Below are 25,560 nucleotides of genomic sequence, written 5' to 3' on the forward strand. Positions count from 1 at the left end.
CTGTGCTGCCATATATGGTCTGGTGGATACAAGAGAGTCTGGGTTTCTTTAATCCTAGTTACTGTTTGCTTTAAAGCAAAGCAAAGCAAAACAAAACCTCTGAAAGAGTTGTAGTGGTAAATTATTTCTTAAATTGATTTTACTTCTTCAGCTTCTAGACTTAATCTTATAAACAAAAACTGCTAAGTTATGAGTCAATTAAAATAGTTTACCTGAAAATTTCTAGGACACAGACATGGTGGCTTTCCAATGCCACCAGGCCGTGAGCTTGCTAACATGTAAATTGTGGCTATGTGAGACCCTAGAAAAATTAGTTCATCCACTTTGCTCCTTTCTTGGTAGTAGGTCTCAAAATGAGTAGTTTGCTGGTGAACTAAAGTAGACCTACTTTTTAGCACTTTGATATTTCTGTAGGGCACACACGCCTGGCATTGCTGATTACAGGTTACCAACATGACGTCACTGAATGGGAGGAATGAGTAAAGATTGGCTTTCTGCAGTCACCTTGCTCATATCTGTGCTTGCCAGGCCCCCGTCCATGCCAGTTCAAACAGACTCTTGGTGTGGAGCAGAACGAAGCTTTAAATGTCACAGGAACAACCTTGGTTAAATTATCTGTAGGTTTCTTGGAGAGTAACTGCAAGGTTGGAGAACAGGTTAAAAAAAAAACAACAAAAAACTATAGCAAATAAACCATACTAGGAGAATGGAGAATGGGCCCAGCATCTTCCTGCACATGTAGGCACATAGAAAAGGGAAGATAGGATTCAGATCTTACGATGATTCTAAAATACTTGGTGAAGTTTAAGAATTCATGTGGATGGGTTGGAGAGATGGCCCAGTGGTTAAGAGCACTGACTGCTCTTCCAGAGGTCCTGAGTTCAAATCCCAGCAACCACACGGTGGCTCACAGCCATCTGTAATGGGATTCGATGATCTCTTCTTGTGTGTCTGAAGACAGCGGCAGGGTACTCACACATATAAAATAAATCTTAAGAAAAAAAGAATTCATGTGTATGACTTTATAAAGTCTTCTATAATCTGAATACTGTGCAAATATATTTCGAAGGCAAGAAGATCTCAGCAGCCTCCTTTAAACCACAAGGATGCAATGATCTCAAGACCAGTTTCTTTTATGACCAGTTTCACCATGATTGGTATTTTCTACTCCCTTCTAACTTTTCCTCTGCCTGGGCTCTGGAAGGTAGTAAAGGTGAGGTGGGGTCAGGGATATTATGAAACCACAAGAACTCGTGAGAACACATTTTAGTAACCACTTATGGATTCCATTAAGCTGTTTCAATGGTAGTAAAGGAAGCCAGTGGAGTAACATGACCTGCTATTCGATGTAGGACAAAACACAAACTTGTGAATGAGTGTCTAATTTGTGGTGTAGGAAAAGGTCTTATAAAACAAAATGACACACACATAAAACCACAACAGGTCTGAGGTCCTATTGGCATTAACTTGTTCATTCATTCTTTTAACACTTATCGAGCACGTAAGTACTACTTTATTGACATCGGAATAGTGCATGTGATAGATGAACAATTTCACTAATCTCTGATAAGACCTCAGATAAGATTTGCGCTGGGTACTCTGAGGGCAGAGAGGGGATAGCTCCAAGCTCAGCCTTAAGGGTCAGCTCAGGGTCATATCGGTGGGGTTGAGCACATCCACCTCATTGCCCCTTTCTGTTTCCTCTCCTTTTTTGTTTGTTTGTTGTGTGTTCTTTTTCTCATGCGACAGCTTCAGGCTCCGGCTGCTCCCTGAGTCCATAGGTGCCACCTACATCTTGGGTCCTCTTTCTTTTGACCATCTTTGGCCGTCCAGTCTCTACTCTCATTATAACTTCACTATTCACAGCAAGCTTCTAGACCCCGCTCTGTCTAGACTCAAAGACAGCTTCTCCAATGCTAAAAATAAACCGTGCTCTCAACTCCCAGTGGCCCATCTCCCAACTAATACGTATCTGCTCTTTCTCAAGCTGTTTATCCCTCAGCTTCCTCCCTGAGCTCCTTCCTCCTGCCATAACCAGTTCCTATGGGTCCTGGCTCTGCAGCGTCAGGAACTCAGTCTCCTTTTCTGTTCTTACTTGGATTGCTCACGCACAGGGCATAGAGTTTTCTGTCTCTCCTGTCTACTCTACTCCAGTGGAGTTTGGTTAAGTCAATACACCATGATTTTATTATTCTTGTTATGCTCTAAGACTTTGATAGCCTCCCTATTGGGCAGTGAAGTTTAACCGGCATCTGGAACTTGCATCAAGCCATTCTATAGCCAAGACGCCATCTGCCAGTTTTAGCTCTTTTACCTACTTCATTAGTGTCTAGTTAAGGTGGATTTTCAGATCTTTGGATGTACTTTTTTTCCTTCTCGTTTTCTCTGCTTTTATTCTCGCTCTCTCTTTAAGAATTCTCCTCTAAATACTGTTGCCTAGTCATTACCATTTCCTCTAAACTTATCTCTTGAAACGCTATCTCCTGGAACAATATTGACACCAAGAGAAAGGTACTAGGTAATGTTTCTAAGATACTTCTCATGCCAGACACTGCAGACGTCTACCCGATGAGTTACATGAAGAATCTTGTATGAACTGATCGGCCTTATCCCCCCCACAACTCTAATGAGATAGGTCCTATTATTGTCAAATAATTCACACAAGGAATTGTGACTACAGAGATGTTAGGGACTTCTCTGATTGGGCATCGTTATTAAATAGAGAATCTGCTGCTCAGATCACAGCAACCCAGTTTAGAGGGCTTACATATGGCTGTTTTACTCTACGAACACCAAGTTCTCCTGAGTTCTTTGTGGTGTGTGTTGTAGCATGTAAAACACGTTAGATGTGATTGCCGACTTCAACCATGACGGCAGTAAGATAGGACAACTCAAGGTTAAATGAAGCCCAGAGAACTTAGTAACCAGACCAAGGTCGCTGAAGGGTGAGGACAATGGCTGTGATTCAGACAGACCTCAGTGATTTTGATTGCCAAGGCCAATTCTCCACGGGCCTTTTCTCCAGCTTGGAATTCCAACGAAAAATTTATTATGTAAAATTAATCAAAACTACGACACTCTTTGGGTAACCATTCAACTTTCCCATTATTTTAATAAATGCTTATTAAACACAAGTATGGCATGAAATTAGAATGGTGTGTGTGTGTGTGTGTGTGTGTGTGTGTGTGTGTGTGAGAGAGAGAGACAGAGAGAGAGACAGAGAGAGAGACAGAGAGAGAGACAGAGAGACAGAGAGACAGAGAGACAGAGAGACAGAGAGACAGCGAAGCACATCAGTCTAAGGTGGTCCTTGGGAGAGGGAGGGAAGTAGAAGGATGATGAGCTCCTCCGTTTGGAAGGCTTAGATTACAAAGCAGAGGCCTTGATTAAGGGGAGTCAAGTCAGTGGAGAATGTGACACTGTTAGGTTTTGGTAAATATTTGGGAAGCAATCCTCATGGCTTCCTCTTTTACATTCCTTTGCCTTTTATCCTAATTGGTGAAAAAAGGGAGGCTCCTTTCTTTCCTTTTCTTTTCTTTTCTTCTCCTTTCCTTTCCTTTCCTTTCTTTTCTTTTCTTTTCTTTTCTTTTCTTTTCTTCTGGAGCTGAGGACCCGAACCAGGGCCTTGCACTTGCTAGCAAGCACTCCACCACTGAGTTAAATCCCCAACCCTTCTTTTATTTTTCGATATACATTTATATATATATATATATATATATATATATATATTTTTTTTTTTTTTTTTTTCCAGAGCTGGGGACCGAACAGGGCCTTGTGCTTGCTAGGCAAGCGCTCTACCACTGAGCTAAATCCCCAACCTCGATATACATTTTTAAGGGCGTGCCAATCTGTCCGTTTCCCTGTACTAGGACTGATTTCAATATTAAGACTTATAAACCAGATTGGTGTAAACAGCTAGCTATTTTTGCTTTGTTTTATTTTTTCAAAACAATTTGTTATTTTGAAAGCTGATGTGTCTTTTGGATGGTTCTGAAAACAGTACCTTCAGTAGAACTTCAGTGCTATTCGAGTAAAGTAAAAGTGCCATTATCCAGCAGGCCAGTATAAAACAGTAATTGCAGGGTCTCCTTTCAAAGAGATCCGTGTAACCAGGGTACCCCTGCCATGCTCTACCCCCAAGAAAGACACTGAACCAACTAAAACTAATAAGCAAACAGGCTACCTACTACAAATTAATGGTGAATGATCATTAATATGACTCTGGTCCTGAATAATTGGTTTAGAGATGCAAAGGGCTAAAACACCAGATTTAAGATGCCAAGTAAGACAGAAAATGTATAACTAAATTTAAGATAAAAAAAAATGGATAATGCTTTTATGTGAGTCTATCTTGTGCAAAGTTCAGAATGTATATGTACTAAATATGTTGTTCATCATTTATGTGAGATTTAAATCAGCAATCTGCATTTTTTTTTAAATGAAGCTGGCCATGCTAACTCCGATTAGATCTGTTTCTCCTCTCTAGTGCTAGGGATAAAACCCAGCATGTGTCAGCCATGCTACCACTGAGCCCTAGGTTTGATCTTAATAAGTAGGAAACTCTCATAGAATAAGAACAGGTCTTCATACTTCCTTTTTCAAAAGATTTATTTTTATGTGTATCAGTGTGTGACGTCCAGTACATGTGTGTGCCATGTGTGTACCTGGTGCTGCAAAGGTCATAAGAGGTCATTGGAGCCCCTGGAACTGGAGTTACCAACAGTCGTGAGCTTTCATGGTGCATGGAACCAATCCCAGCTCCCCTATAAGAGTAGCAAGTGCTCTTAACCATGGAGTTATCTTCCTAGCCCCAGAAACACATATTCCTATGAAGAGATTAAGAGTAATTAAATTCTAATTACGAGGAGAACATTTTCATTTTCTCATAGGTCAGAAATAATTGGGAAAAGAAACTTGGACATGCGGTGATTTTTTTTCCCAAGTAATTTCAGTAGCGCAAATTCCTTCAATCTTTCAAAGAGAAATTGAAGCTAAATGGAAATTGGTTTGAAGCTTTAGGTAGGTACTGCCCAAGGCTTTCGCAGTAGACTAAATGAAATTCATTTGTTATTGCAGTTCTGCTCCGCTGTTAAGGCAGCCATTAGCGGAGCTGTTTCCGCTCAGGGGGAATGTAAACACACTAACAGACACACACATTACAGAGTCAACAGCAGCTGAATGCAGCCATCAGCCACCAGGTTGTCATGTGTGGCGGAAGGCGAATGTTTCTCCTTCCCTGTCAGCACAGGACTCGCAGTCAGGTGCTGGTCAGAAACAAAGCTGGTGGACCGTGGACTCCTTTGAAGAAGTTTGTTAACTTATGCATTCCAGATAATTTGCATAAGGCAATTAAGGTTGTGGAAGCATTTCAAACACTTCCTTAAAATATGCAGTGATTGAACCTGCTCTGAACAACTTCTTTCTTGGAAATCAAAGAAATCTTCAATGACTTCTGGGGAGCTTCCTTTCCTCAGTGGCCTTGTTTATAATCAGATCATAAAGCAGGGTGGTGGTGGTGGCACACATCTTTAATCCCAGCACTTGGGAGGCAGAGGCAGGTGGGTCTTTGAATTTGAGTCCAGCCATGTCTGTGGAGCTACACAGAAACACTGTCTCAAAAAACAAAAACATAATATAACAACCATCTATTTATGCGATAATAATTTGTACAAGCCCTTGGTTTAAAATTTTCTCCGTGGCTGTTGTACATTTTATAGCGACAAAGCTATTCATAAGTTATCAAGTTAAAATGAGCTACTAGGTAGAGTTTATTTTGCCCTTGTTTGGAGCTTTGGGTTGAGAACCTAACAACTTTACTTTTAAATGGAGGCCCCTTGGGTCCTTTCCACATGCTCACCAAGCATCAAGTGTTACCCTCACCTTCTCAGAAAACATTCCTGACGATTAGATTTGGATTTCTGGTTACAGAAGAGGAGAAGTAGGGTGCCTGAAGATACACACCTGGCAAGGCTGAGATTAGCATTCGAATACAGTCTGTGTGCAAAGCCTGTGCAGGCTTCACTGCAAGGTACCATTACAACTCAATGGTTAGGCTGCGTGGGTCATGCCTAGCTGTCCCTTGTCTGTTACTCTATCAACTTTATCTTTTAAAAATGTCATCTTTATGTTTGGCCAAGACATTTTACCACAGTTACTCTCTGTAATCACGTCAAAGGAGGAGACAGGGTCTTTTTCCTTCTCCCTCTTTCCCATTGTCCTTTTCCCCTCCTCTTCTTTCTTAATCACACACACCAGGTTGGCAGCCTGCGATAGGCATTTCAGAGGCAAAGAGGAAAGGGGCAGAAAGATAGAATTTAACCTAATTAACATACTAAATCTATGAATAAATTGCTGTGTGAATCTGAAATCAGGGACTATGAGACACCCCCCACCCCCCCGTAATTTGTTCAAAGGAGGGTGATTCTGCTGGGTAGGAGGGGGTACTTAGAACCACATGAACAGTGGGGCAGATGAGGAGTTATGATGGGGCTTGGCAGGTTGAAGCATTTGTTATGGCTGTGCAGAATTGAGAGAACGCAGTGAAGTAAGTCTAGTTGTGAAGTCTTTGTAGGAGTGCCTACGTTCCTACTCCTATAGGCTCTAGAGAGCCACTGGCCAGAAAGGGAGCCAGTAAGTATTCCCAGTATGGGATGGAATGACTCACATTAGAGTAGTAGGTAGTTAGAGGCATGGTGGTGTGTGTGTGCTTGGCCTGTTCTTTGACTATTTCTGATCTTTAAACAGTGCTGGTGTGTCTGTCTATAATTATGTCCCAAGGAAGCATGTAAGCAGACACATTTGAAAGTGAGAATAGTACCAGAGGCTGGACCCCAGGAAAGGTGCCCGAGACTTACAGCCTTGGTGTTGGGCCTTTCAGAGAGGACTGTGAGTGCTCATTGGCCTCTCTGATTGTTTCAGAGATCCAGTTTTGACATTCTGACTTGTGCACTCTTCCTGGGTGTTTTGTCACAACAAGCATACAGGACTTTGTTACATACTGTTTCCTAATATGTTTGAGATACTTTTAGTTAGAGATAAGCCTACAGGGACTGCTCTGAGAGTGAGTCTATCTCTATTGACTTAGGGACTGCTCTGAGGGTGTGTAAAGTTTTAAACTAGCGTGCGTGTCGTGCTACCTCATCTCCTCACCTTCGAATGCTGTTCGCCACTCCTGCTTCATGTCCTGTTGTGTTGAGGAAGGCAACAGTTGTGAATTGGTTTTTGTTTTCTCATTTGCTTCCATAGTGCTTCTTTTCTGAATTTTTTTTTTTTTTTTTTTTGGCAAACATCAAGTGATAGCTAGTCATTTAAAATCACGTAGCTCTTGAATGACTTGAGAGAAACCACCTGTATTGCAGAGTCTTAAAACCAGGCCAAATCATGATGGTACAACATGAGAAAATTAAGTCCTGTACATCAATGAAGAAACTAATTGACAGATAAACTACTTAGACAAACTCTGTAATGGTCAATGATATTAATTACTAGGTAATATCATGATCGCAAAACCATTTAGACATTGAATTGTTTAAAGATGGGATCCAAATGCCTTTAATCTTGTTAGATAAAAAGTGGTAACAAGCCATGGCTGTATGTTCGCAGGTTAAGATGAATCTTAGCATCTTAAAAGACAAGAGTACACTACTTGAATTTTATTTAAATGCAGAAATAATTTAGTTGTGCCCTTTCTTTTAAGCAACACATAGAATTATTTTAAAATAAATGGCAATTTTTTTGTTTTCTTTTCTGTTTGTTTATTTTTTAAATTAAATTAAAACATTTTGTTGCATTTTTTATTTACATTTCAAATGTTATCCCCTTTCCTGGTTTCCCATGTATAAACCCCGTATCCCATCCCCTCTCCCCCTTCTTCTATGAGGGTGTTCCCCCACACACCCATCCCTTCCCTACATTGGGGGGGTCCAGCCTTGGCAGGACCAAGGGCTTCTCCTCCCATTGGTGCCCAACAAGGCTCTGCTACCCAAGCTGGAGCCATGGGTCTGTCCATGTGGACTCTTTGGGTAGTGGTTGAGTCCCTGGGAGCTCTGGTTGGTTGGTAGAGCTGTTCTTATGGGGTTGCAAGCCCCTTCAGCTCCTTCAATCCTCTAACTCCTCCAGTAGGGACCCCGTTCTCAGTTCAATGTTTGGCTGCGAGTGTCTGCCTCTGTATTTGTCCTGCTCTTAGGTCTTAAAGCTTTAGAGCTTGGAAACTTCACATTTGCTTAAAATGGTTGCACCTGTGAAGACATTGTAGGAACAGAGTGTGCGAGAAGGTAGGCATTTCTGTTACGTGATACTTGATTCGAGAATTATTTCCAGCTTAGTATGACTCTGAATGCTTTCAGGGTCTCTCTTGGGTGACACTCTCTTTAAATACTTCACAACTTTAAGTTCCGTCTAGGCATTCACATCACTGAGTGGGAAGCAGGGACTGAACAATAATGGAACAATTAGACATGTGCTGTTCATAATTAAAATATTTTAATTTCATACACTTCTTTTGCCTAATTAAAAGTACTTGGAAAGAAATTCTGACGAACAATCGTCTCATTCCCTGGAGGACATTTAGTAAAGGCACCCAAGGATGCATCTGAGCTGAAGCCTGAGGGTGGAGGACAAAGGAAGGTGCTGGCAGGAAATAGTGGGCAGGGATAGAGCTGCGGCTCCCAGAGGCCCTTGCAGGAAGCAGGGCACTTTTGAGAAACAAAACGTTAATAGACAGAACAAGTCTAGTGACATTAAGAAGCTGTTGGTGGCAAGGATCAGTGCACATGTGTGTACCCAGCATAACAGTCCTAAATGTCACATATATGAGAGGCAGCCTGAAGGTTTTTTTTTCCCCCTGTAGGTGAGGACCGAACCCAGGGCCTTGCGCTTGCTAGGCAAGTACTCTACCACTGAGCTAACTCCCCAACCCCCTCAGTCTGAAGGTTTTAAACTGAAAAGTGAAGCCCTCTGGCTCATCTTTAGGCCATATCCCTGGCTCTCAGTGTGGTCTTTTGCTCAGCAACCTGGAGGAAAATGACTGACTGACACTGCCACTCCAGCTTACAGATCCCTTCTTAATGAGAGAAGAGAACATAGGAGAGACTCTTTAGCACTCTCAGGATGCCTTTATTCTTAAACTTATCCATTGTAAGTAAAATTGTAAGCAGTCTGAGTATCCATAGTGCAGATGTGATAGTGAAAACATAGCCATCAAGCTAAATCGGCACTAGGAAACCATGCTGGGCTAAGATGTTTCCTAGAGACAGTGAGCACCCAGAGACCTTGCTGGAAAGTACAATGGTAGTTATTTGATGAGCTCTTGGACTTTTCGAGCCTCCGAGAAAAATTGTTCCAAAGACAGCAGGAAGTAACAGCACTTACCTGTAACCCAGGCGCTCAGAAGGCTAAGGGAGGTGGATTTCAAATTGGAGCCTAGCCTGTGAAACAAACGGAGAACCCCCACTCACAAAACGTCCTGTTAACAGTGAGCTTGTGTAAAGGATTGTGGTAGAACTGGTTAACTTGACTGAGATCGAGTTTATGCAGGTTGGAAGCTTTGACTTGAAGGCAACGGAGATGCAGTCCTCAGTTGTCCTGTGCTTGAGCACGGACGCCGGTCCCCGAAGCTCATGACTTCCCCGCATTGTTCTATTCGAATATTTCCTTGTAATGAAGGTGTATTTCTTTTTTTTTTTAAATTCACGTGGTTTGGTTCATACTTTTCCTGATATCACCTAGACCAGTGCTTCTCAGTGACCCCAGACAACATGTGCGCATGCGTGCGTGTGCTAGTAGGCTCAACTAAACATAAAGGCAAAACGATGTGGTTGAAAACCTGCTTCTTGGTAAGTTCTAAAGCTGAGTTTTCATATGTTCGTGTCTTCCCTTTAGAATATTGTCCTTTTGGACTTCCAGCCTGACCTGCTGCCACTCTTGCATTTGGGAAGGGCTGGCACATCTGGCTGGGCTGGCCTGCCGTCACGCTCTGGATCATTGAGTCGAGCATTCGGTTGGCTATGTTGCTTAGGTAATGTCTAAGGCAACTTTCTATTTGCGTGTTGGCGCATAGGTTCTGGGAATAAGGACCCGTGTCTCTCACTCTGAGGAATGGTCCAATAATGTATAGCCATTGCCTTTTCAGAGACCAGGAATGGCTTGTAAATTATCTGAGATCTGGCTGAGCTTGCAGACTTGAGCTGACCTAGCTTAAAGGGGAACAGAAGCCCGATACATGGTGACCTCTAGCGTGTCCAGCTGTTTTATTGCCTCACCCTTAATGCCTTTCTCTCATGATATAGGTCACTGACGCCCCCCCTCCCCCCAACCCTAGGGAACTTATAGCACTCAGCCAGACCCACAGAGCCTGGCAGAACTCATTTCTCTGATGAGCTGTTGAAATATCATGTGAATTAAGCATTTACTGATTTGAGACTCACCAACAGCAGCTTTGGGAAACGCGTTGGCTCAGCAAAAAGAAAAGAAAAAGAAAACAAAAAAGACCCCAAAAACAAAAAAAACATAAAACAAACAAAAAACAACCACACCAAAAAAAAAAAAAAAAAGAAAAGAAAGAAAGAAAGAAACCAGTAAAAATAAAATTGTGAAGGGAATATGTGAAGGGACACTTTTGAAACAATCGTCTGTACATTCTCAAACATCGAGCACGAACGTGAGAACAGACAAGTCAGTAGTCACCTGAGCTTGGATTTCTGCCTATGTGGAGTAGTTACGAGACTTCAGGGGTGTTTCTTCCACCACACTTCCCTAGCTTTTTCCAAAATTAGATTAACCTCACTCTGTTTATGATTGTTCAAACAAAGGACACTCGGTGTTGCCTTTTCCTTGAAAACTATGTAGGGCGGCATTAGACTAGACTGATGGGCCTGCAGAATGTCCCAGTCCTGGCTCCGTTTCCACTCCATGTTGAGAATGAGCTAAACGGAGGCTCTGTGTGTGTGTGTGTGTGTGTTTTAAGCAGCAGCTATTCTTGGTCTGTCAGCATTTCCCTGTGAATTCCTAACAGAAGGGCAAGCCATTCCATTATCTTGTACAAATATTTGGCACTGGAATTCCCTTATTTACTAACTATAAGTAATATAATATTTTTAGACCTCCAGTCACTGAGGGAGGAAAAATAAGCAACTGACATGAAGACACTTAGCACTGAGAGTTTGCAGAGTCCAGTATTTGACAGGAGAGAGACTGGGGTTTATCATTTATCATTTAGCGAACATAGACTTTTAATCAAACTTTTTGTTTGTTCAAAGAGTTGTTCTGTAATAGAGAGAAAAAGTCAAAGGGTCTGTTTTTAAAATATTAAGAATATCCAATAAAGCATGTTGCAATTTGAAATTAATTTTACTTGGGAGAATTATGTGAATTTTCCTAAATAAGCAAGTCAGTCAGTCATTTGCGGTTCTTAATTATGTCAAATATTTTGTATGTAAAAATCTATTTATAGCTTAAATTATTATAGTATAAATTAGTTATAAATTAAAAGAGTTGTCGTCTTAAATAACTTTTATAAGTGTTGATCACTTTTACTTTTTTAAGTCATAGGGTTTGTTGATACTTGCAAATTATTTATTTTCTCACAAAATATATGTAAACATTACACTTTTCTTTTGTTAAAAAAAGTCTTTTCTAAATGGTATTTGCGAGAGGACTAGGATGGATAACAGTCCTTATGTTTTGCTGTTGTATACAGTTGCTGTTCATCTGTAGTACACACCACGTAGTCCCTACTGTAGAATTGGGTGGAATAGTGTTGTTTTACACAGGGCACACTTCTGCTATGAGAGACCACGGCAACTAAAACATTCATTTTTTCCATTTCTCAATGTCCTCTAGGTTCAGCTAGGTTTAACATTGATTTTGTTGGCAAAGTTTAGTATTGTAATTCCAGTAGATTTTCAGAAGTTAGAAACAAACAATATTTAGAAAGCCAGCTCCCGTAAAAATTGAAAACTATTTAAAATATTTCACATAAAAAGCACATATTGCCTCCTGAGAAAAATTTTTTAAATATATTATTCATAGTAAAGTAAAAAAAAAGTAAAGATATAAAAATAAAATCTCTTTCTTTTTTACTGAGCTTTGGTTACTTGTCTGGTCCTTTCTTATAAAACTGACACGTAACTAAAAGTGAATTAATTTTATTGCCAGAGAGAGGCTAATCTAACTACAGTTGAACATATAAAAAGGAAATGAATGTGGGGCTGTGATCTGCTAAGATTTGTTAGTGATTTGACAGAGCAAGTAGGGTTGTACCTTTCACCAGCCAGAGTGTGACAAAGGAAAAACGGACTTCAGTTTTTGTCATTTAAAACATTGATGATTGGAAGTCTTTTATTTTTCTGTAACTGAAAAGGTAATGAGGGATAAATAGCATTTATCCCTAGTTTAAAGGCAAGAAGAGTTTTTGTTTTTTTTAATGTTCTTATAGAGACATGTTGTGCATGCATGGTGTGTGTGTATGTGTGTCAGAAGTCAGTAAGAGTCACTCAGGAAAGCTATGGACATATGAATGAAAGATCCAGAATAGAGAGGAGTGCTTTCAAATGTTGTCATCTTGACATGACATATGACTTACATTCCACCGTGTGTGGGAAGGGACTGTGAGGTTGTTGGAAAGAGGATGGGAGTAGGTGGAAATGTTCAAAATACACTATGTGTATGAACTTCTCAAGGAAAAAATTTAAAATATTCCTTAATTTTAAAAGGAATACTGATAGCCTTATAATTTCTGGGTAATAAATTGTATATGTAAATCTCTGACATAATATATGATTTGTATATGTATATACATGCTAATGTACATCTATGTGTTCATATTTGTGTATAAATATGCTCAACTGTTTGGGTTTCATTTTGATATATAGGATTTGATTATACTCATATACGGATATATTTCTTTAGTAAATAAATCCAGGTCTCAGAATAAAGTTGCCTTTATTATAGCATCTTGGGCTTCATAGTTTTGTTATCCAAATGAACTGTTGGGGGAGATATTCTAATCATACTGATTTAGGTAGAATGCATATTGATTTTAAGGAACAGTGTTTCAGAAAACACCTCGATTTTCAGTCAACCATATAAACCGTTCTTAAGTACACACTATGCACATTTTGCTAAACCGCTCCTAATTTCAACTACTGAAAGCATATTTAATCAAAGGAAGATGGTACCCCAGCATTTTGGAAAGTTTCTGAATGGCGCTCACATCATTTGACTGACAGCTCAAAGTACCTCTCAGGTCCTTACAGTTTTCAGTGTTCTGGAATGACCTCTCTCAGGATTGTTCCGTCAATGCAAAGCACACGGAAAGTGCTCTGGTTTCCAAGCTTTTTCTTTTTTTAGCCCCCAGGCTGTAGGGGGAGATATCCGCTTTAAATTTTTGTCCTCCCTTCTCTCAGAGTGCTCCGTGGACATAATTTAAAGAGTTAATTCAGTGCTAAAAGCCCCATGAAATATGGAAGTCCTTCACCCCTGCCTCTGGCCACTCCCTGAGGCAGCTGCTATTAATTGTGCCTCCACAGATTCCTCTTGTCATTTACCTACACATCCCTAAATCACATTTTTATGTAACGTTTCTCATTCTTCTAGGCTTTAGTTTTAAGTACTGTCCATCGACTTCAGGGAAGGAAGAACTCCTGGTCCTTTCTTGGCCAACCGTTGCTGTATATCTTCTCCTTCGCCCAGTGGCATCACAGTTTTGCTTCGTTCGGTGTTTACATGATTAGAATTATGGACAATCTAGTCACAACTAGGCCACACAAAATGGCGCATTTAAGCTTTCTTCCTAAAGTAATTTTTTAATATGAATGATACTTTCTTATCATAATCTTTTATCATCAAACTCATTTTTCTTCATATATTGAAATACATTGGACAATTCCGTTCATTTTTCAGATGTCTCAGAATGTTCTAGAAACTGCTCCTGTCCAGGTCTGTTGACCCTCTTACCATCATGGGAGGATCTTTTACCATTGAGGCATTTCATGTGCTTTCTCTTGTTTTAAATACCCTTCCCTGGATTTTACTCAATCCTTTTTGTTTATCCTCTCATTTTTCACTATGTCATGATAAAGCACATGATTTTTTTTTTTTTAGTGTATATGCCCAAAATGTCTTTCCAAATGCTCACACGTTGATTTTGAATGGTGAAGAGTTCCAACTTGGAAATGATCTTTTTGTCAACCTTCCCACTGTCCTTTACCTTAGCATGTCGTGTTCACTTACTTGATTGAACTTTGAAGTTCTGTAGGACAGGTGTGCAGATTTGACCTTCCTACCTGGTTGTATTGTACCTGTTGTCCCCTGGTGTGGGACTATCTTAGTATCTCTGTGGCCTCATCTTCTAGTAGAAATGGGGTAGTCACCCAGTCACATGGTATTTGGGGAGGGAATAGTAAAGAGGTCCAATGTTTCCTTGAATGGATTTTCAACCAATCATCTTTTTGAGAACCTGTCACTCACAGAAGTGTTTGGAGTTGCCCGTAGTCAATTGGAATCTATTTGTTCTGAGATTTTCCTTTCCCTCACTGTCTATCCTTCCAGCTTTTTCAGAACGACTAATAGATTTACTCCTCTTCTCTCTGCATGCTTACTGCTATGTCATTTCATCTTTTGTTGTCTCTGGGATGATACCTTCATTATTGTTTCAGTGACATTTTAAGAGAGAGAGAGAGAGAGAGAGAGAGAGAGAGAGAGAGAGAGAGAGAGAGAACAGACAGGCTGGGTATGTGCTTGGTCTGTTTACATTAGGGTGGAATTCTTTTGAAGGAGACATCAGGGAGCCAGACGGTTTCTGTAAATAATTGCCTCTTTAGTAAACTCGTGGATTTGCTATTGCTTATCTACACATACAAAGGAGTGAACTAACCTTTAAAAGGGATTAGCAATGGATGCCCCCTGTTTTTACTGAGGGATACTTTTACCCACAACTCGCCAAGGACTTAACCATATCCGGTCTTCACCCTTGCCATTTTCCACTCTTCAAGGATGGGATGCCACACCCTTCCTTTCCTTGTCAGAAACTTCCAGTGGACAAAGGCTAGTCACTGGTGACATGCTGCCACATTGTGGCCGGCCCCAGGGAGTTTTAAAGAACACGTGGATTTGAATGCATACCCACAGAAGTTGACTTCCCACCCTCCACACCCTGCTGTAGATATTTGGAGGAAAAGTTCCTGTCATATTCTCTCCAGGCAGATATTTTATCAGGGATGTCAGCAGGTAGTCTTTGGAATAACATTCTGCTGTGGGGGTGACTCTCAATGATCTCTAAGGGATGAACAATTCTTGACACGTCTGTCCTCTAATCATAATGACATAATGACAGCAGTGTTAGGCTGGCTCTGTGCCAGGAGGTGAGCCTAGATATTTTACACATAATGTGTGTCCTAAGAGAGTCTATTATGTGATTTAATAAAGGCTACCATTTAGGGAGCAGTTAAAAAGCAAAGGACAATTATGTCATTGAATCCTGAGTCCACCACTGGTAAGCAATTCGCATGTTATGAAATAGGAAACTGAGTCCTGCTGGTTTGTGGAAGGCCATCAAGCTATTAAATTAGTTAGAACCCGAAGCCAGGTCAGTTAGGTCAAGGCCCATGTTTTCCTGTTGCTATAGCATTTTCAAAACAGGTAACAATACAGCTCTACATGTGTGTCTCATGTCCTATTATCGGAAAATCTGAACATATTAGTAGATGCCTTTTAAAAATTACAGTATTTTGAGGGTAACCCTGGTAAATATAACACCAATTTTAGTTTGACTAGAGTAGAGGGTTTTAAACTATTTTAAGGAACTTTATATCGAATCATTTTACTAAATAACTAAAATGGTAATGCACACAGTTAAATTTGAGTTTCCCTATAAAGCCTCCAACTTCTCTTCTTTTTTTCTTTTTAAGTTTCTTTTTAAAATGCTTGGTTACTAGTAGCTCAGGAAGATGGGAAGAGGCACAGTTGTCTCCTCTCTTTAGCTGCAGAAATAGTCTTAAACATTTCCAGCCAGGCCGGATTATCCGAGTGTAGTCTACAAAAAAACATACATACATAAAACAGAGAGGCAGTATTTAAAATACAAATGCGTAGACGGAAATCAAGGGAGTCAGATGTTAACAAGAAACTCACGGTTCGAATTAGCCGGAGGAAACCTAAGGAAATGCTGAAATTGGCCTTTTGAGTTTGCAAACTAAACTGATCATTATTTCGGCTGACGTTTGTGGAGAACCTGCTGTGTGACAGGTAGGGCTTAGGCACTGGGGATAAAATGATGTTTAAGACTAAGACCCCACCAGCTGAAACTGATGGCCTGGATGTTTGACTGACACCATAATTTGTGGAGAAGGCAGCCAACTGGTTCGAGAGCACTGGGGCCTAAAATACAGATGACAAGAAAACACACACACACAGAACAAAGGAGAGGAGCCCAGCCGCCAGGAGCAAAAGATGAAGTGCTGGAAGAAACTGTGTCCCACCACGGACAATAAAGGCTGTGCCGGAAAAAAGAGAAGACTCGTTGGCATCGCACCGGGTTCCACAAAGTAACACGGTAACCTTGTCACACAAAGCACAGGCTCTGGGAAGTTAGTGAGAGAGCCAAGCCGTGGGACATTGTATACCTGCTCTTCTAGTGTGTGGATGGACGGGGCATGGCTGGGAAATGTTGCACGGACATTCACTCTATGCCGAAGCAAAACTTGGGCTGGTGCTGGATTCCTTAGCCAGCTTCGTTCTCATCGTGATCAGATAAGATAAAGATAAAGATTCTCATCATGCATCAGAGGGCTTCAAAGTCAGCTCCTCAGTTAAAACAGTGATTGGTTCTCTGCACGACGCTCAGTAGGAGACTGTCACAGTCAAGGACTCAGATCTCACCAAAAGGCAAAGCAAAGGGTAGGTCCAGTTGACTTGTATTTTGTCGGGATGGATTTGACACGCAGCGTGTTCTCGGGGTTAGGTAACCGAATGTTTCAGGTTAAAGAAATAATAACTGAGTAGGAATAGCAGACAGGAGCATGTAGCATCCTTGTAAAAATATTTACTTGAATTAAATTATACATTTAATTTTCTTCAAGAAGCCTGGGAAATGTAATAAGGAGCATTTGCAACTTCTGGGGAAGGCAAGTCAGTCTTCCTGAGTGTTAATGGGGTAGAGTGATTTCCTTTTTCCATGTGGGATAACTTGTATCAGGTGGAACCACTGGAATTTTCCGGAGTCAAAGAATGACCAAGTCACAGAATTTACACTGTCCTCCAGTCAACAGTCAGCTGAGTCTTGCAATGAGAGCATGTTTTGAAATCTATGCATTCGTGTGCATGTTTGTTGATGTTTAAGCAGTGATGATGGCACCCCACTATAATGGTCCTTTTAAGAAACTGGATGGAGAAGTTGGAGAGATGGCTCAGCTAGCAAGAGCACTGCCTTTGAAGAGGGCCAGGGGCTCAATTCTCTGCACCAGGTGACTCATGACTACCCATAACACCAGCTCAAGGGAGACTGACACACCCTTCAAATGGGTGCCCCTATCGCCTACATACACGCAGACATGTGTGTGCACATACTTGTGTGTGCACACGGACACACACACACACACACACACACACACACACACACACACACACACAAACATAAAGAAATTAGACCTGAGAGCATACCCGTTGTCATAGTCTTGTACTCTAGATCTGTAGACTTTGAAGTTGATCATTTATTAGACATATTGCATACATCTGAATCAGTGCCTATGAGCAGGTCCTGGAACCTTTCCCAGGACTCACCAGTGACTCCACAAGTCAGAGAATGAGAATGATAAATCAGCGGCAATTTCAAAGGATAGAAGCCCAGTCCAGAAATCGCCACGGTTATCATCAAGGCAGAGTTAGGACATCTTCTTTTCCTGTTCAGCACACACAGGTACCACCGTGTCCATGTTTGCGTTTAGTGATATTTTGCTTTTTAAGTGTGGCTTTGGCTGTAATTGTGAGTGGACAGCTGCTTTTAGGAGGTCAGGCTAAGCTAGCCCATAGTGCAATTTTCCTCTGAAGTCTCACTGCTTCCTAGTATCTTTTCTTATCAGAGGCAAGGACACTGGTTAAGCAGAAAACTACTCCACCTTTGATAGCTTTGTCACACAGCAGCGAAGACCGTTTTCACGTTGAAATATTTCTTAAGCATTGAAGAGAACGCTGAGAGAAACTGATGTGGAATACATCGTTCACCAGATTTCTTCTAGCTGGCCTTTCAAGGCTGAGAATCTTCAGTTCAGCCCTAGAAATAACATTTAGATCTGAGATCTGGGCCTTGAAGCTGAGCTTCTCTGTGTCTGTATTAAATATGCTGGGAGTAGAAGTGCCTGGTGAACTGGGATTCCCCTTAGCAAACCCCACTTTATCTCTTAAACCACGTCTGTTTCTAAGCTGAGTTATTATACAGTTGTACTTTTTGTTTTAATGAAAGAAAAAAAATGAAGGAAGGAGGTTAAAGCTACTATTTTTAAGTCATAGGGAATATTTCAGAGAAATAGAAAACTATCATTTTCTACATCTTTGATTACTCTTCTCCTTTGGACAAACCTTGAACAAAGATTCTAAAACCGTCTTTGACAGCAGACAGTCCCGTGTCAGTCAGCTCCTTTCTCTGTCTCCACTCCCATCCTAGTTGGATGTCCTTTCTGTAAATCTCATGACCTTGCCTTTCTTTCTGTAGATAAAACAGCCAGAGATGTTTTCATAGTGTGCATCCGATCATGTCAGCCGTTAATGGTTTCTTCACACTTAGAATAAAACGCAAAGTCCTTTCCCCAGCCCATTGTACCTCAAAACATTGCCGGGCGTCGGCACCTACCGCATCTGCATTCTGGTTACACTGAGTTTTGATGAACTCGCTCACCCACAAAGCGCCTTTATGTCTAACGCTTCCTCTTCCACGACTGCCAGCCATTTTACTTCCTCTTAAAGATCACTTTCATTAAGAGGGTCTTTCGAGATTACAGCCCATGCAGACTCTAACCACAATCAATTCATTTCGGCTGTTTTCGGTTATTATTCGGCGTGACGAGAATTTATCAGGCACTAACTGTGTGATGGAGAACACATTTAGGTGTCTGCTCTTCACAGAGCTTTGATTGGAAGCAAAGAGGCACCAGCATCCAGTCCTGCCTTCCAATCCCATACTGCACAGGAAGTAGAAGACTCCTGAGCTACCTCAGTTTTGTTCCATTCCTGGTGGCATCAGAGGAGGCAACTCCTTGGAAGTCTGATCCTCCTCTGATTTTCACTGCTTGCTTCTGTAAGGTTACCTCCACCCGTGGGGGTTGGTAAGGAAGAACACAGGGAACAGATGCGGCAAAGGTCACCTCCTTGAGCCACGTGACCTGCCCTTTACACTTCCTTCCTCATGTGTGATGTGGGATCACGGTGTTTCGGGAGGCTCTTGATTAAATAAGGAACTTGAGAAATAGAGCATTGTTCAAAAGTTACTCTGCTTCTAATAAAAGAATAATTTCCCGCTCCATTCTCAGGTACCTGAGTGCTGAGGTTAAGACTTCTACAGGAATGTGCTTCTCTAGTTGTTAAATAAAGTGCGTGCTTTCACTCCACAGGAGTGTTACTCTGTCCTATTCCTCTGCTTTGGGGAGATGCATCTTTCTCTCTCAGTCTATCAATCCAGCTGGCCAGTGTCTTTCTGCTGCATGGTTAGAAGGCAGTTGTTTCCCATTTGTTAGCCAGGCTACCACAAACATTCAGGTCTACCTCACACGCCCTCTCTGCTGTCTTCTAAACTTTCCAACTCACCCCTCAGCCCTCCTCTTTCAAACTAATTATTACCCTGACACCGTTTAACCCACCACGTCTTTCTTTTAAGCAGAAACATTGAGAGATGCCACCTTATTGCCCCCAGGATGTATTTAAAGTCCATTAGTCGGTCCTCTGGTGTGCTCCATGGTCCGGCTTTAGTCTGCCTTTCGGTTGTGGCCTGTCGTTTCTCTTCCCGATGTGCGCTTGGTGTGCCTGTCTCTTTTGCTGCTTTGCGTTACCGCCCACCTGCCTCTGTGCGTTTGCTTACGTCATTTTCCTCTGCCCAACCTTCTCTCATCTCCTTCCCATTCAGGAATACTGACTTTTACTTGCGTTTCTGGTTCTTAATTCTGCATTCAGGTTTGTTACCTGTTTGCCTTTGCGTTCCTCCCAGAGATGCTTCCTACGGTAGAGACCCACCGCTCATCTTAATTTAGCACGAGTACTCGACATCTTGTTCCACATTGCCCTTTTCACAAATGTAAAGAAGCACCCCTCCCCCTGGCCGGGAAGGCGTGAAAATGAACACCAGGGGAAAGGTTAAACTTGCAGAACTCACTTCGCCCTTTCTTAAGAGGAACTAGGTGTAATTTTTCAGAGGTCTTGATTCACCTTTATTAAATTATGCTACGTGAGTTATTACTCAGCTCAATAAAACTATTGGTATTTGTAAAAGATTTACCCTACCAGCAGACTAATGGCAAAACACCGACCCATTCAGGTGAGTCCCGATGGTTATCTGTAGCGGCCTCGGGCTTGCAGAAACTCTGTGTGCTCTCTGAAGAGGAGCCCTGTCTTCTTATCATAGATAAACACAACCCCGAGTAACCTTAAGTGGTTTCCTATTAACGGCTTCCTCTCTCTTTCTGCAGTACTTTGGAACTTTACTCGTGATCTTCTGCGTAGAACTGGCTTGTGGTGTGTGGACATACGAGCAGGAAGTTATGGTGAGTTCCCAGTGGGACGGAATTAAAGTCTGGAACAACATCTAGGTTGACCTTTGAGCCAGGTTCTGGAGAGTGACTGTGGTACGTGATTGTTTCTTTGTATGACCGCATTATACAATAAGGATGAACATCCCTGATTCCCTGATATTTCTGAAAAAGTGTACACACACACACACACACACACACACACACACACACACACACACACACATTTCCAAGTCATAATTTTAAATCTTTATCTTGTGATACTGTGATACATCTTTAATTCCATAGACTGCCTACATGTGGACGTCATGAACTGGGACTAGCCTAAGAGAATTACCCCAGCTTCTGAGTTAGGAAGGAAGGAATTAGCCTGTTCTTGCCGGAGAGTGCCCTAGTGCCTCCTTTAAACTGGATCCTTGCTGACCACAGCTGAAAATGGTGAGGCAGGAAGCTACTATCTCCTGTTTCTAACAAGCTGCACCACACCGCACTCTGGGAAGTGCATCGGAAGGCTTGCTGTGTGCTCACCTTGATATAAAAGCTCACAGCTTGTAATCTGGCTGCTTGAAAAACGGGAGTTCAACCATTTCCCTCTTACTTTGAAACAGCTAGAGAGACCTTCCTTAGAACAGGAGAGGAGTTTTCCAGGCCTCTCCCACCGGTTGCTTTGTGTTTGATACCAACCCCCACTCCCCGCCCCCATCCTCCAGCTCATGCTGGTCCTTGCTTGTGCTGGCTACTGCTTGCTTTGCTCACTTCAGTGGTGAAGTTAAGTACAGTTGTTCCCAGCGTGGAATGGATTTCCACAGCATGTCTGTGAATGCTGACTGGTGCCAGTGCCTTAAGGACTCAAGATGTTTCCTCAAAATGGTGCTTTTCAACGTTTTTTGCCCTTGGGCCTTTTGGGGAGAATCACAAAGTGATACTTAATCCCCTGCATTCCTGTGTCCCAGATGTGCCCAGCTAGAATGGTGGGCAGGTAGAGGGGCCCTGGGCACCTGAGGAGTTCCTGGTGAATTTTAAAGAGTTAAAAACCCAAGGCCTCTCAAGAGAGGGTGGGAATTTTATATTTGTGTGAGAGATAAGCCAGACATTAGGTGTTTGTGCACTACAGCTGGAGTTGCTTCTGTTGTCCATAAGTTATTAAAGATTTGGGGGGTGAATCTGTAGTTTCCGAGACCGTGAATATTCAGTGGCTACTGCCGACCAATGACGGCTCAGCCTCCTGTGCTAGCATTCATAGCTCTGTGAAGAAATTCATAGTTCCAACCAGGAGGAGTCAGGGGGAAGAAGACAGAACCTATGGGAAGGTTCTAAGTAGCTCGATATAAAATCAAGAATGCACACGGAAAAACAAAACCATAAACCAAACCAAAACAATGAAGACAAAAATGACTTCCCTTTAAACTGGAGTTGACTCCATTTTCTTTTTTTCAGTTATATTTCCCTGTTATCCCTACAAACTTTATGTTAGGGCATAAAAACAGTAGTAGGGCCCAGATTTTTGCTTTAGCTACAAGGAATTGATCCTGGTTTTGGTTTTGAAAAATGACCTACAACCCTGGCATGCAAACAACAGAAGAATCAATCTTAGAAATAACTCTTGGTTCTTTTAATCTTAGCTTTTGGACGTGTTCTACTTGGTGATTAAAATATTTTTGGAAGTGAGTGTCTTTCTATGGATTCCTTTATTAATTTAATTTAGAGACAGGATCTTCATAGCCCAGGCTAGCCTAGAACCCACTACATAATGCAGTGTATCCTCAAATTCATGGCAATCCTCCTGTCTCAACCACCTGAGTGCTGTACTTTTGTCACAAAGCTCCACATCCCATTTGTTCTATGGATTTTCTAACTGGATTATGAATATGCCTTACCGATATACGTTAAATATTTGATAAAAGCTGTGGAAAGTTTAGGATGAGTTAATTTAGCCTGGGGATGCTTTGATTCTATGAAGCATGAGAACACAAAGGAACTTACATTTGCTTGGTCCCTGTTCTGGTTCCCTTGTCCTGTCCTTAGTGGCTTCAGTCCTAGGGCACTACACGAACGAACGCACACTCACTGCCATTCCAGCCACGGCTCGCACACACGTCATTGTTTTGCTTGTGTAAATCTTCCCCATTACATCAGAGGAGGAAGGAGGGTTTAAAGTGAAATGTGGAAAGCAGCCTTGTAGAAATAAAGTCGCTAAGACTTTTACTGCATCTGCACTAATAACAATGTAAAAGAAAAGTGTCGTTAAAGTTTATTATCTGCCAAGTTGCTCGCAGAATCCAACCTTTACATAGAATGGGCTTTGTGCTCTAAGCTGCTTCGTGCAAGCAAGCCCTGCACTGGGTGCTCTGCTTCCTGGCCAGAGCCCAGTATGTGCAGTCAGGACCTCAATGGGCCTCTGTTTTCCTGCCACATTTGCTTTCAGATTGATGGTGGCCACGGTGAAGAAACAGCCAGTGTTTGTTTTGGAAAGCAAGAATTTAGTAAAAAAAAATATTCTATTAACTAAGTCAAGAGGCTTGACATCTGTCTATTCCCCCATTCTTCTTCTTGTTCCTACATGCTCACCGCCATTCCAATTTAAAAAAAAATCTGTCCATAATATTAACGGTTTCAGATGATATATTTTTGAGAATTTATTTTACTTCCATTCCCTTTATGCCCTAACGGATATGAGTTAATAATAATTTATAGTGGGGAGATTGAACTTTGACTGGTTTTCTGAATGGTACTAAACCATATGAATAGAATGTGTTCCCAGGAATTTGATCTTTTTTTTTTTGCATTATGTATTTCCAAGTGATCATTAAAAACAAAACAAAAGAACTAACAACTACCTGGAAAAGAAATAAGATTGAAGAATTTCTGTGGCCAAGAAAGTTCTTAACTTACTTCTGCCACTGACATTACTATTTTTTTTTCCCGGAGATAGCTCTGGCTGTCCTGGAACTTGCTTATAGACCAGGCTGGCCTGGAGTTTACAGAGATCCACCTGTATCTGCCTCTCAGCTGCTATTACTATTTTTAAATTTAATTTTTAATGAAAAACTTCTGTGCCTATGTATGCTGTGGGCTTATGCGCTCACAGCGTGTACAGGTACAGGCACGAATGGTCAGATGAGGGGAATCAGAGGAGAACTGGTGTCCTTCTCTGTCCATCCCTGACTTATTCCTTTGAGACAGCATCGCTCACTGAGTCTGGAGGTTGGCCTTTTCTGCTAGGTTGGTACCCTTAAGCAACCAACGCCCCACTGGTCTCTGCCTTCCTTCCTACCTCCTGCAGTCCTTGGTTTACAGGCCATACCCTGCCTTTTCCTTTTGATGGAGATCTGAGCTCAGATCCCTGTGCCGGGAAGCAGATATTCTTCTTATGTCCTGAGCCTCCTACCCAGCCTGACATTACTATTTTCAATTAGATTTCAAGATGACCCTGGTCTTAGGTTTCCGAGGCTTACACATGCACCTCCCTTTCCGTATCCTGGTTCTTGATCCCCCGCATGGGTTTCGTGAATGCCGGGTTAATTTACCTGAGCTCAGTTCATAAGCAAGTACAAAGCGACTTAGTGGATTCACCGACATTGTCGGCTTCAATCCAATCTGCATCCTGTGTGGGGTGAGTGTTGTCGGTGTGCTCAAGGTTGTAGATTTTCATATGTGAGTGAGCTTCGGCCTGGCTGGTTTGTGCTTGGGTGTTGATCACTTGCCTTTTTTTTTTTTTTTTTTTTTTTTTACCTCCAGGTGCCAGTACAGTGGTCAGATATGGTTACTTTGAAAGCCAGAATGACAAATTACGGCTTACCCAGGTATAGGTGGCTTACGCATGCGTGGAACTATTTTCAGAGAGAGGTAAGTACCACTGCCCCTGGGGGTAGAAAGTATAGAATAAGGGGCACATTGGGTGCTCCAAGCTTTCGTTTTGATCGTTTTTCTGCCCCGAGACCTGAAGCCTGTGTAGTCGTCCCTGGTGGAGTTTTTTCCCAGCATGCCTTGAGTCACTCGATGCTTGTCTTTTCTTCCCTCACAGAGCCTTCCCCCTCCTTCCTTCTGGCCCACGTGCGTTTGTTTAGAAGTGCGTCTGAATTACTCTCGAGTTCCTTTTTCAGGAGCTTTTTAATAAACATCCAAAGTTTTACTTAGATCTCTCTCTTTTATGGTAATTTTTACTACTTTTAGAGTTACCTGTGTTTTAAACATTATTTAAATGTTTTAAAAGATTGTTTCCATTGGGAATTTAGCTAATATGAACATCGTCGTGGGGCTGGGTGTTTGTTTGTTTGTTTGTTTTGAAGTCAGGATGTCCTTGATTCAAATTACTAGCTCTGCTACCAAGTATCAGTTCATTGAACTCCTTAAGCCTTAGTTTCCACACCTATGAAATGGGAACAATAGAGGTACTCACTTCGTGGAGTATGGAGAAGAGTGAATGGGGTCATCGACTTGTGCTTATTAACAGTGATATCACAAGACATACTTTTTGTTCCCAAACTGGTTTCACATTTTCATCCGACTATCTCAGATGGAAATCCAGTGACGGGAGATTAATTATCAATTCTGCGTCAGACCGGTTCTCCTAAATCTTTTCCTTGTGAACGGAATGGCTTTCCTAGGAGACCAAGTATCTCAGCCTACCTTCCGTTCCCTCGCTCTGGACCATGAAGCATTTGAGAGGCAGTGTCTTGCTAGAATGCCAGCTACTGACTCTATTCTTCCCATGCCCATGGCAGAGGTTCAAGTCTAGGGCAATCTCCAAACCTGGCTCTGTGTCACACTTGTTGAGATGGCAAAATTATCAGTGTCACACAGATTTCCTGTTATTCCGTTGCTTCCTGACTTT

At 41.8% G+C, this 25,560-nt stretch overlaps 1 protein-coding gene across 1 annotated transcript in view; it reads left to right on the top strand.

The window, feature by feature from the left end:
• Tspan12 (tetraspanin 12) overlaps positions 1–25,560 on the top strand; it is a 67,443-nt gene that overhangs the window by 14,841 nt on the left and 27,042 nt on the right. Inside the window, exons 5-6 of the mRNA XM_032906907.1 lie at positions 20,667–20,741; positions 24,465–24,572. Coding sequence (XP_032762798.1) covers positions 20,667–20,741; positions 24,465–24,572 — 183 coding nt within the window. The remainder of the gene's footprint in view (positions 1–20,666; positions 20,742–24,464; positions 24,573–25,560) is intronic.

The sequence above is a fragment of the Rattus rattus genome, chromosome 6, assembly GCF_011064425.1.
Source record: "Rattus rattus isolate New Zealand chromosome 6, Rrattus_CSIRO_v1, whole genome shotgun sequence".
In the NCBI taxonomy this organism is placed as follows: Eukaryota; Metazoa; Chordata; class Mammalia; order Rodentia; family Muridae; genus Rattus; species Rattus rattus.